We start from the raw sequence: 17,772 nt of genomic DNA, 5'->3' as shown, positions 1-17,772 counted from the left end.
TGAAAAGGAAGTTGGAAGTCATGTTCAAAAAAATGTTGATGTATACAGGAACCTGTTTCAATCATCTGCTGTGACAATCAGATAATATAATTTATTGCACCACATACCTGAGTAACAGGCAGTAATTTTGTCATGTGAAGCAAGATGAGTAAAGACAAGAAAGGGAAACCGATCAATCAGGTGCCTGTTAATGTCTGCATGTTCTGTGTATTGGTCGTACTTAGGCACTATTTTTCTCAATCAGTTTTGAGTTCTCTAAGCATTTTATTCCATTTAAAGTTATGGATTTAGTTTCATCATGATATATGTACTAGATCTCATACGGTAAAGTTTTCAATAAACTGAAAAAAGTCAAGACGGAGTGCCATTTTTGCTTTCAGCCTTTGGTTTAGGCAAGACAATCCAACATTTATTAGATTTCTGGGGTGAAACTTAACCTGATCTTAAATTGGTGTATCGAGTTCATACAGGAATGAATGTTATCTCACAAACCTTCAGAATTCTATGTGTCTCCTCCACAAGTGAAAATATGTTGATATGTTTGAATTTCATTGTTTATTCCAATTTCAACAGCTAAAGGAAAATTCACAAAAAAACTAACAAGCAGTGTTACATAAAATATGAATAAATTTAGAGATTTTTTTAATGCTTTTATCCTCAGCTTGAACACCTAGAAAATTAAAGAAGGAAACGTTTTAAACATTTTCATCCACTTAAAAAATGGCCATTTTGCTACACTTAATATTTATTTATAGTACAATACACCTACAACCAAACATACACTGGCAGGGCAATAAATGCATAGACAAGCCCAGTTTGTGCTTAGCTTTATTCTCAAAAAGCAGTAGTATATTTTTCGTTACCATTCTATACCTTTTATGCTTGATAACTTGTCTCATTTTTAAAACAAACTGGCATATTACTTCCCTTTTATATTAGATTTTTATGACATACCGTACAGTTAGCCATGAGAACTTCATTTAAATCCAAGAAAATGGTGACTATGACTGAGCGCAGTTTCTTTTCTAGTAGGGACTGCCGCAGAACCGTCCACAGCAGATGTGGGCCACACCAAGGCCAAACAGGGTTACAAGCTGCCTGGATCCTCAAGGAATATTTGTATTTTTAGGATGAGATGGTTCGCTACTTTTGGACTGATCTTGAGCAACAAGGTCTTCAGGCACTTAACTTGTTAAGAACTTACTTAACACCTCATAGATGGTCATTTAAACATTGAGATAATCTATTATCAGTACTCACATATCTCAATTTGCATACACTGCAGCTGATTTTCCTTTTTAGTGTTATTTAGATCTGAAGTGATCCTTTCCTCCATGGTGCTATGGAGTGTTTAATATATTGCTCTCTGTTAAATTGGAACGTTACAGCAGATGTTCATTTTCACTCCCCTGTTCCCTTGTTTGTGCAATTTTGGGGGGCAGCTAGGATCAGGCTCTATTGGCCATATGAGACCATTAGGTCTCCATGAACGATGTTAAGTATGACTTTTTATGACAAAGCATTTAATTAAAAAAATCGATTTGATAAAAAAATGTCAACTTTAATGTGAACAGAATTTGATATCTAACATTGAAACAACAGAGAAATAAATTCATTAAAAGACCACCTTAATACATAAACTAATGTAAATTAAGTATTTTTTCAAGTATAATGACAAAAACAGTTACAACATACAATTGCGATGTTCTCTGAATATATTGAGGAGACTGCATTTGTCACTTTATTCAAAGACTAAAATATTGTGAAATCCAACATTGCAGCTTTATTCACAGGAACAACATCACAACATGGAATATTATATCTTAGTAGAACATGAGAGCTGAGAGATCTCTGTGTTCCCATCCAATGTTTTGCTGGGTAGCAGTAAAATGTGCAGTTCTTTACATTTTGTAATCCATCCTTCTTGTCTTGATTGATTAAGAGACTTGTTAGAAATTTCAGTACATCCTAACACTATTTGTAGTTTGTAACAGTGTTTCAGATTAAATGTTTTTTTAAAACACATTTGATTCTTAGATTATTTTTAACAACATCTTAAAGCAACTTATCAGATTCATTTTGGCTTTAAAGAATACAGGAGTCGACTAATTTGATATAGTGCTATAAGAGAGGAATGGTGGTTATATTCCGTCTTCTTTCAAGGTATATACAGCACAGCACACAGATTTCAACCAGGTGTCACAGACATTCTGACAGGTGTACCTTCAGAGAATTTGATCTAAAATATTTTGCATTTAAAACCTTATCTTGGTCCAGAATTAAACTAGGCTAAAGAGACTGAGATGTCCGAGTCTTCACAAGTAAATGTATCCTATACAAGGATACAAGGATAACAAGGCATTTAAGGTCTGATTTCCTTTATATATATTTACACCTTAGGTGGAAAAAAATGCTTGATCAATCTGATAATCTCTGAATGCAGCCAGTCTTTTCTAATACTTGCTCGGGAGTCCACAGGCATTCCGCAAGCTGTAGCAGCAAATGATCTCTTTGAAAGTCTTCCTCATTTCTTGGCTGCGGAAAGCATAAATCAGAGGGTCGATCACAGAGTTGCACATGATGAGGATGAGGTACATGTTGAAGTGGGACATGAAGCAGACACAGTACAGGTTCCTCGGGCAGGAGATCATGAGGATGAGGTGGAGGAAGAAGGGGGCCCAGCAGACTATGAAGATACCCAGCAGTATGGTCAGCGTGACAGCGGCCTTCATGCTGGCTCTCTGGTGGATGGAGTTGTATCCAGGGAGGGCAGCAATCCGTTTCACGTGAGAGCGGGCCAAGAGGAACATGTGGCTGTAGAGGGAGGCCATGAGGACCAGCATCCCAAAGAACATGGAGATAAGGCAGATGATCACCGGCGTGGTGTCCGAGTAAATGATGAACACGATGCCGCATCCAGTGCAGAAGGTCCAAATCCCAGCTATGATGAAACCTGCCCGCCTCACAGTCATGATGTTGTGGTAGCGGAGAGCGTAGAAGATGGTGACATAGCGGTCTACCGCGATGGCCAGCAGGCTACACATGGAGGCCACTACGGAGATGCAGATCATGGAGTCAAACACATTGTCCACCTGGCGGATGAAGTTGTCTTCCATAATCAACTGCCGGTTGTTCAACAGGTAGATCACAATGGTCTCCCAGGCATTGGACACGCTGACCAGCATGTCTGCAACAGCCAAGCTACACACGAAGAAGTACATGGGAGAGTGAAGGTTCTTGTTTTTCACGATGGCGCAGATCACAAGGATGTTTTCCAGCAGGCTGACGATGCCCAGAGTCAGAAACACTTCTGTTGCTATATTGACTTGCTCACATGCTGTTGGTTTGGTCTTCCCAGGGAGATCTGTGAAATTGCTCTGTGAGTTGCTAGAGCTGGTGGCCAGAGGACCCTGCATGAGCATCTTGTCAGAAGAATTCATTTTTTGTTTAAAGGGACACTACTGAAGTGGTCTTTGGCGATTCTGTGTTGTTCAGGGCCTTGGTGAGAAGCACATCATTGAAAGATTGTTTTCTGTGCAAGTAATTAAAAGAAGAAAGGTACACAACAGTAAGAAAAAATTCAATATTGCTTCCCACAGCACAGCACAGGGGTTAGAAGGAAATACAAGAGAACACCCAGATAGCGGGATTAATATCCACATCATTAATCTCAGGAGAAAGTTACGTCATATGTCCCCTTATACTTAAATAGTTTAAACCTGTAAAATGTTTATACTCTAGAACTATGTTTAAAATCTAGAACTATGTAATATTGCAATGTATTAAAACCTACAAGAAATTATGAGTTTTGAAGCTCTTGAAGTATTATCATAGATTTTTTCTTTTAATGTGAAACTCTCTATTAGAGTTTGATAAAAAAAGAAACATAACAAAGGCAAAGTTACAATAAGATAACCAAATAATTCATCTAAAATTGTCTAAAATAACAATAGGAGCAGTTCTGCAGTCTTTTCTTACCCTGCCCTATGTTAAATTGATTTCAATGATCCATTTAAACTTGCTCACATTATCATCTTGGTTTTTTACTTTAATGAGGCCAGGCTTCCAAATGTGATATAAACACCAATTAAATAATTATTACACCCCATTACAATGAACGTTTCTTTGTCTGCAAGCCACAAATGGATTTTGTTCAAATGAATTTTGTTCAAGCTGGAGATGCCATCAGGATCTTCCATCTTTGATAACTGATTATTTTTCTGGAATTATAACTCCAATTTTGGAAATATGTTCACATCTTTAACGTGTTTGAAGCAGTACAGTGCTAAATAGTGATAATAACCCAGGTGTCATAAACTGCATTTTAACAAATACTTCACTTACAGCATCTGACTTTACACACCATAAATCAGTCTCTTGACTTCTAAATTCATGACTTAATAAGTTAATGACTTATACCCATTTTGGAAAAAGCTGTTTGTGTGTGTTTTCCCCTTTTCTGACATAGGAGAAGACAGTTTTCTGTTTCTATGTAGACTATTTTCACAGTATTGACATATATTTTCATATAATATATAAGTCATACAAATTAATCTATCAATTATACTGTAACGCTACAGGGTTCACTTGGGCACCCTCGATGCTGCCGCCTCTAGTTGGCCCCCCACCGTCGGGGACTCGAACCTGGGCCTCCGGCGTCACTCAACAGGGACCCAGCCACTTGAGCTAAAGGGAAATCTCCCATCAGCCCAGCGACTGCGGCCCCTGCTATTCACAGGGAAGGGCAGTGACATCACCGCTCTGGTAAGCCAGCTCTCACAAGCAACGGAGGCCGTATGCATTACACTCTCCCCCGCTTAACTCGCCGTCCTCGGCGAAGGGCTAGCCCATCCCACCGCTGACACCAATGTACCGCTTCAGGGTTCACGTGGGCGCCCTTGCCGCTGCCACCTCTAGTCGGCCCCCCCACCGTCAGGGACTCGAACCCAGGCCTCCAGCGTCACTCAACAGGGACCCAGCCTCTTGAGCCAAAGGGAAATCTCCCATCAGCCCGGCGGCTGCGATCCCTGCTATTCACAGGGAAGGGCAGTGATGTCACCGCGCTGGTAAGCCAGCTCTTGCAAGCAATGGAGGCCGCATGCGTTACAGTACTATAGATTTCACAAGCAACCACTTTCAGAGCTGCAATATTTTAAGAGCAAATAGAAGTGATTTAGAATCCTGGGATATATTGATATTTATGAGCTCTGACCATAACAGCATTATAGCAGAACCATATGCAGTAAAATAAATCATCGGTTCCCACTCTTGATCCTGAGAAAACTTTATTGTTTTTTGTTTCAACTAGCTTATTAATCACCAGTAATAAGTGATGCATCTAACTGTTATGCTAAAACTGCTCGCTCTATGGTTTCAAACATACCCTAGATTTAAGTGTATTTTCAACAAATTCAGCATATGAGACATTCTCTCCTCAACTTTCTAATTAAGAATTTCCTTCTTCTTTCTAAGTAAAGAGCTCCTAAGATGATAGTTGTTTGATGATCACAGGTGACGTTGTGTCAGACATTATCATTTGTACCAGTTGGTGTTTTTTCTCCTTCTGGAACCCACCAGAATAATGGGAGTTCAGTAACTCTTTATTGCCGATTCCAAATCTCACAAAACATTCAGACCTGAAAGAAAAGTACATTTAAAACACAGCAGACACAGAAACAAAATGGTGGTAATGAAGACTGTGACCAGAATAAAAACCAACAGACAGATTGAGAACCGCTAGTTTTAAGAGACTTTAAATGTTAGGTCCCAAGCAAGCTGCCATAGACAGCTGTTTCATCATCAGAGCTGACTGTTCACCATGGCACAGCTGAATTTTAACCAGTGAAAAAGCTTAGTATATAACAAAGGATTTACATTCAGTGCTGCAGTATATTGAAGAGCAAGCAGAAGTCTCCAGCATTCAGAAACAGATAGAGCTGATTAATGTTCATGTAAGACAGGCAGCTTAGATTTTGCTTCTTAATTATTGGCGAGATGTCAGGTACAGAACCTTATATTTTCACTTTAATTGTGATTAACTTGAAAAGTGACACTGTGTGAAATGTAACACTCTTACTTAACGGTCAGCCAGATTTCTAATTAAAATCAGACAACTTGTGGCAGAGTGTAGATACACACAATTTTAGCAACAAACCCTTATTATTACCATGCAAATTCCCTTATTCATAAATTTTCCTTAATTAGATTATGCAAATATATCCCTCGCATGCCAGAAGTTTTTCTTCCAGATTTTCCTCATCATTCTAATACACAGTTCCTTTGCTTCCCTTCATATGGTAATTATTACAACAATTATACTTCAGGAATCCTACATGCAAATACAGTACCTATCATATTTGTTTAATCTGAATATTAATTAACACAAATTGCAATCTGTAGCCTTGAATACAATTGCAAATTATAACAGGAAATAAAAAAAATGTTTTATCACAACAGTGTAAGCAAGGAACTTAGCCTGAGTTTTTTTTCTGAAAAGAAGCTGAATTTTTTTATTATGAAGTTTGTCTTTTATTATCTTCCAATAAGTAATTTTCATCTGTTTACCCACGTACAGAAAAAAAAAACAATGGTCTCTGAGATGTTTTTTTACAGATTTATTCCTCAATAAAACTGTTTGGCGTTACTAGGTTACCAAATTTCTGCTGTGTAACTGCTGTTATGCTGACTGTCCTTGATAATGTTAAAATACAAAATACACAAATTAAAACTATTACCTGCACTATGGGGTGTGCAAACAAATACCAGTACAAATTAATATTTTGACAGGTACATGCTGTGCTCATACTACAGTACATCTTCAAGACATGTTGCATTTTTGTTCTGTGTGTTTATACATCTGTGTACTCTGAGGACATTTTGTAGCATACCATGCTGTTTGAAAAGCTGTTAAAATGGAAGAAGAGAAACTATTGACTATGGTGTCAAAGCAGCACAAAAATGGAGGCACTCTAATTGTATTTCTCTTCCATAGTCTTTTGTGTTAGAACAGATATGTGTGTGTAATCATACAGTATACTGCATTCCATTTCATCTCAAACAACCGGCACAATCGACCAAAATTAAATGCAATTTCATAGAGCTCCCATTGATCAGAATGAAGTCAAATCAAATCTTGGAGAAAAAAGTTTCATTGTCAAACTATTGTCTTGCGTATAATTTAATTTAAGATGGATAGGTACTGCTTCACTAAGACTATTCACAGCTTTTGTGTTTTTGTTTCTCTGAGCCCACACTCTCGTTATCACTGGAGCGACCCTTGGGAAACAGCCAAGATGTGAAAAAGTGAAGAAATGGAAAGAAAGGGACAGCACAGCGTTCCGTTTTTTAAAAGGTCAAATTAGCAATCCCCACCAACATCCCTGGATGAATCTGTAGATCTTTTAAAAGCTTAATTATTCCCCTTTCTATTTATCTATGTGAAACGGCTCCAAAGTAAATTGACTTAAGTCGTTAATTGTGGTAAAGAAAAAGGGTGTTTTATCCTTCTTTTTTCTTTTGTATGGCTCCTGTTAAACAGAAAATAAGAGAATTTGTAAAGGTAAATCCTATAAAAATATTATAACAGTATGTATTTAAGTATCTGGCCTTCTGTAGTTTTGTAGAAAATTGTATAGAAAGGTGATAGATTATGGAATAATTTCATACTTTCTCTTTTATGTTAAACTGATTTTGTGTTTGTTTTCCCATGTCCCTAGGCTTCAGTTCCTGACTGTAAGAAGCTGCACATGTTGAAACCATTATGATAAGGTGTTAAGAGCTGCTCTAAAAATACAAAGATGATTAATTAGATACTGTAATTGTGCCCTCTTCACATCAAATACCCCTTCACTTGCACTACCATCATATATGACAGAGCAGCAGAGATGGAATAAGAAATTAACCAGATAACAGAATTAGAATGTGGCCTGTGGTGTACAGTGTTAGAGCCGTTCTTTCAATGCTAAAAATTATTTTTGTAATTGCTGACCTTAATGGATCTCCACCATTTATTGAGTTTTAAGCTTCACCAACAGGGATTTAATAAAGAGTCTTTTATTGGATTTTGTAGGTCAAGGGGATTGTGTGTTTTCTTCTCATTTTTGAAGGTGCCTAGCCAGGCGTGGGATGTTGGAGGATAGCATAAAAATAATTCATATTAATCTATGTGTCACTGGGAAAAAAAACTTTTGAAGTCCCAGAAAAATGTGAAGCAGAACCTGGCTGCAGAGTCAATATATTAATAATCAGATTATCTTTTTCTTCATATACACTTCAGCCTCATGATGTCCTTTTAGAAAATGGACCGAGGTCCTTTGAAACAGAAGGAAAAAAAGCTGCCTCAGAAAAACGTAGCACAAAATACAGTTACAGTAGGTCATCTTGTTTCACACTAGCAAAACCCAGACTATACTATGCACTATGGGCCAAAAAGGAGGTTAACTTTCTGACCTTTAAATGAGTTTAAAAATCACATTTTTTCAAAATCAACAGTACTTGTTGGATTTGTTCATCATTTTTAGTTTACTGTTGCTTCTGAATTGCAAGGCACATAGATGCAGTGTGGTTATGTGTGCAACCTGATCTTCACCAGATGAGAAGTGTTTCTGATATTTATCCCATTTCAGTGTAACACTGGCGCACTCCCTGTATGCAATGATGAAACACCTATGTTAATCAATAATATTTGTAAGCTATCATGTTTGCTACATTTTGAATTCTGTATTAGTTCTTCATTTAAAATACCAGGGAAAACCAGCTTCTTTTCACTGGAAGTAAAAGTGGATGATGTTTGCAGTTTCTCAGTTAAATTGCAGCCTTTCCCAGCTAAGATTACCAACTATTGAAATGAGAAACTTCAGAATGGAGGTGTACAGAGCACAGCCTGAGAGCTTGTCTGCATAAATCAGCATCTCATTGTCAGGAAGTCTGTGAGCCACTTGATGTGCGTCTGCCTGTCTTTGTTTCAGATGGGTTTTTTTTGTTCACTTTTTCTAAAGTATTTCTGACAGTCTTTGTCAACAACTAAGAAAGATTGAAGTATGAGTATTTTTTCATTCGTAAGTGACGTCATTAGGATGCAAAATTTTAAAATATAAAAATGTATAGCTTTAAAGGTTTATATATATAGCTTCTTATTTACACACACAATCCCCCCATCTGCCTACAGAGTTTGCACATTTTGTTGTTACTGAGCTTGCAAATATGACAATTTCAAGTAGGACTTTATATTTAGATCCTACACAATCTATTCCAAACTGACATTAGAAGATTCTCAATTCCATACGTTCTTAACCCCTTTTCTATTAAAACCCTTAATCCGTTTAGAAGCATAAGAATAGTAAAAAAACTAAAAAAAATAGCACCAAGGGCTTATTCGACTGCAGCTGTGTCTAGAAATGCAAAAACTCACAACTATCATGAACTAGTGAAATCCTGGAGTAAAAAAATACAGCATATCAACCACCTGTGGTTGCGATAACTGTGGTAGCACTATGTACACCTTTTAAACAGCAAACAAAAGCCTAATTGTATCCATTTAAGAATGTGACATTCTAAACCCTATATCAATTATGCTATGATTAAGTCAATAAACCCAGTGTGGCTATTTACAAGTAATTAGAGGCTGTATACCAGGGTTCTAATGGCAGATTTGCTGTAATTCCCCTCTTAAGTAGGCATGCCACAAATAAATAAATGATGAATAATGTATTTAGTATAAATAACATAGGCTTTGTGTGGGAGACTCTTCATTGCTGAAGTGGTTTTGATTGGAAACTGAATACATGGGACTAGCTATCATCTATCCAACCATTTTCAAATCATTTCTTCCAGTTCGGAGTCATGGGAGAGCCTATCCCTGCAAACAGTGGGCGCAAGGCAGGATACACCCTGGACAGGATGTTAGTCCATCGCAGGTCAGATACACACACACTGACACATTCACATCAGGGTCACGTTTCCCTGAAACTAACAAACATACCAGTATGTTTTTGGCCTGCGGGAGGAAACTGGAGCACCCAGAGGAAACTCCACACAGGTAGCAGGCCAGATGAGCAATTGCACCCAGGGCCCCAACGTTGCGAGGCAGCAATGCTAACCACAGTACCGCTATGCCTCAACCTATCAAATGTGCATAATTTCACTACCCTACTGTTGAACAATGTTGCCTTTCTGGAATGGTATGAGTTGCTTCACTGGCCTTACTGGGTAGGTATGACTGTGAGACAAGAAATGCTTGTAGCCACATAAGGCCCACCCTCACTCAGTCACGACTGAGGATCCCCACAAACTGTGCTTCTATTTCCAATAGCTAGAAATAACTTTTAATCTTCCTTCCACCTCTTGCAATATTAGCAATGTTCCATTCATACAGTGATTGTGTTTTCTGCCTTTCTTTCCCTTTAGATTTTCTGAGCAATCTACTCTCTGGGTCACTAATCTTCCTGCTTTCCCTGCTGTTTCAATTTCAGTCCCTTATTCTACATTCTCCAATCCCATCTCTGCAGGCTGCTCTTTTGGCTACTAAGATAATAATGTGCCAATGCCCTTGAACAGAATCTTCAAGTAGTCAGGCATCAGCGTATTAAAAATCCAATCCTAATCACTGAACAAATTGGTCTATCAATTAGCTGAATTCAATTACAAACATCTGCCTTAGTAAAATTAAGCTTTTAGATATCATAAAAACATGCTTCACATGTAAGGCTTCATGATAAATTGAATCAACACATAATTTTATTAAGTAAATTTCAACTCGCCACCGTTATATCATTTTAAGTGAATATTTGCCGGCCACTTTTTTGTCTAGTTTGGCTGTATCAGAACATTCAAACAAGGTACCTGGAATCTGAAGGTATTTCTGTGAAGGACTGTTTGATAAAGCCATTTTCTAGCAACCAAGATATTTTACTGTTCATTGTCTCTGACATTTTTTTGTGAGGAGACTCAGGAGACAGTAAAAGCAGAAGGCAAGTTTGATGAAACTGTACTTATTAATTATGTGTGGACAAAGATTTCAGGAGCAATAAAGAAGAAATTGCAGAACGCTTATCAGCACGAAACATGTACAATGATAAAAGAGATTCAGTTAGCTATTTGTGTACTTAAAGAAAATGAAAAGGAAAGAGGGTTCAAATTAGCTTCTTCGGATTCTTCATTATTCATTAAATAGAATTAGGTTTCAATGGGTATCATCACTCAATTTCCAGTGATTCCAGTGAAAAAACAGTGATTATATATTTTTAATGATTAAAATACAAAATGTACAGTATTATCCTGTCAGCTTGGTAATATGGTTTGTGATTAACCTATGCTAGTAAAAGTATTTGCTAATACTCTCATTGCTAGTTTAGTTCACACTCTCTTAATTTATCTGATTAATATGATTACAATCTAAAAGCTGTCTGTGGATGTTTATTTAGTATCTTCTCATTAGATATTCTTTTCTAGAAGCAATTCTAAAAAGCTTTGTATTTCCTGTAAAAAACTTCTAAATTTTCTGCCATCACTTAAAGCATCACGGTTTAATTTTTTCACTTTTTTCATAATTATTTTTATGCATCATACTAATTTTGTTACTTCATCTCCTTGTTCATTTTCTTTTGCTGTGAAGCATTTTGAGTTGTTTTTAAAGGTGCAATATAAGATATTATTATCATAATACTCATTTTGACATAACCATTTACATTCGCTCCTCATTTCTCTCCTCGGGTAATAGTCTTCCTATTGTGTCTGAGGACTGGGAAGTAGTTCTAGTGGCGGACTTTGATCTTGCCTTCCTTCTTCCAAGTCCTCAGTGGCCTTTATCAGGAAAAAGCCAACAGGAAAACCTCTGATTCTGACTATGCAGCCTCAAGGAGAGATAGTCGGAGCACAATTACCTTCAGGTTGCAAAATTAACCAACAAAACTGAAGTGTGTTTCCATTACTTTTCCCTAATCCTCCAGAGGCTGAGCCCCATTTTCATATTCCCTGCCAGTTCCCAGGCAGTTCCCAGCTGATTCTGGCATCACAGTTTGCACATGACATGGACCAGGAAATCTCAGGCCATGTGTTCCTTCTGGCACATGGCACGGGTATTGATCATGCCTCAAGACTGAGCTTAATCAGCTTAAAAAAAAACTCCTTTCAAAAAAGAATCAAAAACAATCATATTCCGGCAAGAGGCTCTTACATTTTGAAATCCTAGTATGTTATATATTGTATCCTTTTGCACAACTTAAGAGGAAAAAAAAGGTTACAGCTGTACCAAGGTTAAAGGTTACTGTTTAAAATGGTATTTTTAATTTTTAATTTTTACCAGTCAGGTCACCAAAACTTTGCAATAGCTGCTGAATAACCAGAAATGGACTATAGTGTAGATAACAGTCTAAAAATAAATAAATAAATCACTTCAATATATACAGTATATGTAAATATCTAAAATGTAGCTCATAATGATATTTTACATAGAATTTTACTTTTTTTGTTTTGTATGAACTCCAATTGACATCAATTGGAATGATCTCTATTGGCTGTGCATTTTGTATTAACTAGAAATATCTACAAGAAGGATCGACAAAATCTTACCTGTGTCTTTGTGTCGCATTCAGAAATTGTAGGTTTTTGATGTCCTTTGGAATATCGTGTTCACGGGTTTGCAAGGAGAAGTCCTAATCCCCTCCGAGCCTTGCTCATTCAGTCCTCTCTATCGATATGACAGAGCAGGTTTGTAATTCTGCACAGCACAGGCTGAGTGAGAGTTCCTCTGCATTTATACCCTCTGAAGAGATTGACTTGATCCTGAAAAAAGAACTCCACCTCCCACATTAATGTTTGCATCTGTTAGACAAGAGCTTGTTTTTCCACTTCTTTTCTGTTTGAGTTTTATATGTTTCCAAAAGAATCACCTTACTCTACCACCTGTACCCTCACACCCACATCTACAATTTCTAAGGAGTCCTGCACTGTTTCATTTTTTTTCAACTAATCACGTCATATTATTCTTCATATTATTCCCTTGCATATGCACAAGTCAAGGACGGTAGGATTCGCTTTTTTGCTAAACCTTCCTCCAGATTTTCAATAATTCATAAATTTCTCTGATTTCTAAACACCAAATGTGCCTTCCAATTAGTACCCAATTAGAGCCAATTCAATAGTTTCAACATTTGGATTCAACATTTTAGAATGTTGTACAGAACGAATGTCAGTATCTATCACCCTGCTTGTTTCTGTGATAAAAACATGATTTGAGAGCTGCCGAACAACACTCTCTCCTCATGGAAAATTGATCTATCTTTAACACATACAGTGTCACTAGAAGAGAACAAAATGTTTTAATCTGTCACTGCATTCCCGGACTGTTAAGATCCTTGATATCAAGCACTATAATTGAATTGATATGCATCAATGCTCAATCACCAATACTTTAAAACCATATTAGTTTCAGCAAATTTTACATTTATTTTTCAAGAAGGAATAACCCAAAAAAACACACATTGCAAATTACTGTAGATTTCAGGATCAAGAGCTGTACATTTCAAGGGAGCTTCTAGTTTCTTAGAGCTGACCCATTTTCACAAAGGTGCCGAAGGATTGTCTTATAAAAAACCCATTGAACTAAGAATAGATGTATTCCATTAGTTTGAGTGGTGTTAGACATATAGTTACTGTGGTTTGTCTGCTGTAAAACTGATGTTCTCAATGGCTGGACAAAATATAAGGAAGCTCAATCTTTGTCTTTTTGCATCTTTGTCTTTGTCATTTTGCATGAAAAATAGATCACTTTAAGACCTCCTCATTTTAAGCAACAACAACTTGAAAACACTTTGTGTGCAACATAAGGGATAACTTTATATTTGAGGCACAATTGCAATGCTTGAAATTGCAATTTGAAATTGCAAAGAATGAAAAAGACTTAAAAGGCTTTTAAATTACATTTTTTGCATCATAAGCAGCAAAACCACTGTTTCACTGCTGGCATCCCATTAAGTTTGACCTACATACAATATACAGTATATGAAAATCAAAAGACTCAGACTTATTTACATCAGCGACAAATTCTCAAAGTTACCATCAGGAAAATGACAAAAAATGTGTTGCAGGCGCACTGACATTTTATTGAACAGACATGGCACAAGTAAATTCATTATGGTAATTAACATTTGTCATCAACAGTGTTGATCAACAGGGGCTTTACTGTGAAAGCCTCAGACTATCAGCATGTGCACTTTCCTTGGTAGGATTCCAAATTGCACATCTGTGACACGTGCTTTGCATCATAATGTGATTCATCCTGTCTTGTAGGATTCTATTCCATTTTTCTTTTATAGACATTCATGTGTCTGCTCACTGGTCTCTTAAGTCAGATTGGTCATGTGTGGTCCCTGCTCATGCCACATGTGGTAAGATGGGTTCAAGCATCCACAGCATGGCTGTCACAGCCTCCACATGCAAGAAAGCTGCTGTTACATGAGCAGAATGAGGACATGTGTCATCCCATTGGGAGGCTGTCACACCAGGATGAGCCCACAGCAAGGGGAGCAAGTGAGGTCTCAGGACTTGATCAATCTAGCTCCAAGGCAGGCACTGAAGAGCAGAGCAGAGGTCGAAACCCAACCGCAAGACTTCAGAATTCTCTGGGAATTTTCGGAAGAGAAGGATCAAGGCTGTCTTGATAATCAGACAGCATGGCCAGTTGTCTGATTAGCATGGGCAGAGGAGAGCTGCCTGGGAGCTGCCTGGGATATCAGCTGATAGAGAACTTACCCGAGGAGAAGCAATTCTCCTCTGGATCGGTGCTTTGAAAGGCTATGGTTATAAAAGCCATCAGTGGATGATGCAGAGATGATTGTCAGCTCTCAGTAGCCCCATGTCAGAGCACTGGTCCAGCAGACAGTTGAGTCTTAAACAGGTTGACTAATTGGGAATTGGGTTGATTGGCTGAATGATTAGAAGACAGCTGGCCTGCTCTCATTCACACAGAGCCGGCTGGAGAGTGAACGCTCGTAAAAATATCCCTGTCTCCCGTTCCATCAATTACTACATGCGGAGTTCTGTTGCAGGCACACACCTCTGCCCTGAACATCACTCTGCTAAAGGTAAAGTGGCATGACTGATGATTACTCAGATCATGGCCTGTCATTAACAGGCTGTATTTGGCTAAAAAGGTCTTGGCAGGTTAGAAAGTGCTGGCTATATACACCAGTAACAGTGCACTAATTTAGTCCAGCTTCTATCATGCTAATGGCATGAAGGCATTGCTGTCTTGATGAGTGGAAAATATTAGGTCCTTTCTTATCACTCATCAGGTTAAACCACCTCATCACCTGTGCCCAATCAACTCTCTCACTAAGGAAGTGACATCGTGCTTCTGCAGCTGTCAATGCTAGTATGCGTATCACAGTTAAGTTGTGAATGATCAGTTTATCCAAGTAAAGCTGAAAACATTTAATCAATATCCAAAATCCATAAACTTTATTTTTCTAAAAACATACCTGCATAACAATATATTGTACAGTATTTTTTCCTGAGTATCTACTGTTATTTAATCTACACTTATCACATTTTTATTAGTAAGAGGTGGAAAAGGCAACATAAATGAGTTGTTCCACAGCATCATATGGGAAGCCCAGATTTTGTTAAATCAATTACTCAGCATGGATAAGTGTTTGTACAGAATTGGGGCCTGGCAGGAGATGGATACCCTCCAGAATTCTGACTAAGAAGTGAAATGGGAGGAGGACAAGTGTTCACTTATAAAACAAGAAAGAAAACAGAAACAGGGAGAATGTCTTTCCCCATCACAATGCTACCTTTTCCTGTGTGACTCATATTATTTCATACCTCACAACTTAGATTTTGATAGGAATCTGGGATTTTGTGCTTTGTACTAAATTGTGCTAATGCGTATTTTATGGTTTTTACTTTTTTATGAGTTTGGTATAATATAAAACTTTTATGCTGCTTAAATACACCTCGATCAGACAGGATACACTGTGTGTTGTTTAAGAAGGTGGTCCTGCACTTTTGGATATGGGCTTCCTGGATTTCCTAAAGTAACTGAGGTTGCCTGCACAGCCTTCTGCCTCGTGCAAGAATCTGTCCCACACATAATCAGCCCTTCTTTGTTGCAATATCTTATACGGGACAAGAAATCGTTCTTAAAGGACAAGGGGCTCTATTTCAATGCAGGATAGTATTATCTCCAAACTGAAGTTTGGGCCTAACTGCACCAGCTTAAGGTCTCCCTTTCAGAAGGCAACTTTCTTCTTGACACCTGATACCAGTGTATCCTTGAGGATACAGAAGTCTGTCCTTCCTCTTCTGTTATGTGCATTTAAAAATGAAAACTTATTTTGGATTTTTTTATATATACACACACAGGATGCTAAAAAAGGATGATAAAAATTAAGAATAAGGAATGAATCAGAATCAAGACAACTTTAAATGTCACTGTTTCTGTATTTTTCCGCATGTTTGCTGTTCTGTGTATTGCTTTTGGTTTTGATGAGTATACAGTAAGTGTTTTATATTCTAGTATAGTCCCTTCGGCTAGCTGGGGTAAGCTGGATCAATGTCAGCCAGCCTGCTGCCCAAAAAACACATACAGTAGCTAAGATTTATATTTTAAATCTTCACCCTTTTTTCTACTGTCCTCCAGGGTAATTAAAGTTTCCTAATTCCCTCAGAGCTATCCAACCTTGCTTTGAAAAGTCTTACAGAGATTTACAGAGGGCCTATGTTCACTTATTTGGTAACTGGTAATAGCTATTCCTGTGTTTTTTTTCTGTTGTGCGTAATGTGAAACGGCCCCCTGGTCATTTCAGAATTGCAGCGCAGTGCAGAATTTAGAAGGCAAAGGGAGAAGGTGGTGAGACTGAATTCTAATGAAAGAGTAAAGCTGGTTTTATGATTCTCACATTGCTTAAAGGTCAAAAGGTCTCAAAATGTCAAAGGAATACAAAGTTCTGAGATGTAGTCCTACAATACCAGAGCATTTGGCAAGTTTTCTTCACCATTTCATGATGCATGCAATGATGGGCTTTACTGTCTGTCAGTACTATATCACCATAAGTAAAATTTGCATTTTCTGTCACAAAAGAGGCAATGACTTCTTTCTTAAAAATACTGTATGTATGGGAGTTAGACCTGACAGGTGTGTGAAAAATCCATGTGAAAATTTTCAGCTCATCAATCCTTCGAGTACTCTGCATTCCAGCATCTCAAAGCACTGTAAAAGATAAATTAAGCACAATAAAATAGCAAAGGCAGAAAAACTCATTTTGAAATGCAAAACTGATGCATGCATATAAATAGTAAGACAGTAAAAACATTTGTGAACCACATATGTTTGATTAAAACCTAAGCGAGTCATTTTCTGTATTTTAGTGATCAAATTTAAAACATTGCAAAAAACGGAAAAACAATTTGGCTCAATTCAGGTGTGTAAATAAAGAACACAGTGTGGTTACTGGTTATATTAGTACAGTAGCCCTATCAATATACCATTGTTCAGTGATCTATTGTAAAAATTATCTATGTATTGATACACATACATATTCATATAAAATTCTACAATTTTATGCCTTAACTTACCTTATAGCAGTGGTATTCTGTTAAGTCTTTTCTCTTACACAACCTTTAACTGGCTCTGGTTAAACGGCCAGCACATTTTTAGTGTGGGGTTATGAGGAAGCAGGAGGCATAATTATAAAAATATAATTGTAAAATTTATCAAAGGCACTTACATATTATCTGAGATTAAGACTCGGTGTACCTACGGTTTACTTC

General features: G+C 37.5%; 1 protein-coding gene across 1 annotated transcript; it reads right to left on the bottom strand.

Moving 5' to 3' along the window:
• Positions 1–973: 973 nt before the first annotated feature.
• On the bottom strand, positions 974–12,856 carry mc5ra (melanocortin 5a receptor). Its single transcript, XM_015357781.2, has 2 exons — positions 12,568–12,856; positions 974–3,532 (listed from the first exon to the last, which is right to left on the bottom strand). Exon 2 carries the CDS (start codon positions 3,438–3,440, stop codon positions 2,454–2,456), a length of 987 nt encoding a protein of 328 aa, XP_015213267.1. The 5' UTR covers positions 3,441–3,532; positions 12,568–12,856; the 3' UTR covers positions 974–2,453.
• Between the last annotated feature and the right edge of the window lie 4,916 nt (positions 12,857–17,772).

The sequence above is a fragment of the Lepisosteus oculatus genome, chromosome 10, assembly GCF_040954835.1.
Source record: "Lepisosteus oculatus isolate fLepOcu1 chromosome 10, fLepOcu1.hap2, whole genome shotgun sequence".
NCBI classification, from domain to species: Eukaryota; Metazoa; Chordata; class Actinopteri; order Semionotiformes; family Lepisosteidae; genus Lepisosteus; species Lepisosteus oculatus.
Note: the sequence above shows the minus strand (reverse complement) of the source record. Positions and strands in the feature narration are given on the sequence as shown.

Coding starts and splice junctions, on each gene's coding strand:
- mc5ra (XM_015357781.2), bottom strand. CDS start 3,440: ATGAATTCTTCTGACAAGATGCTCATGCAGGGTCCTCTGGCCACCAGC.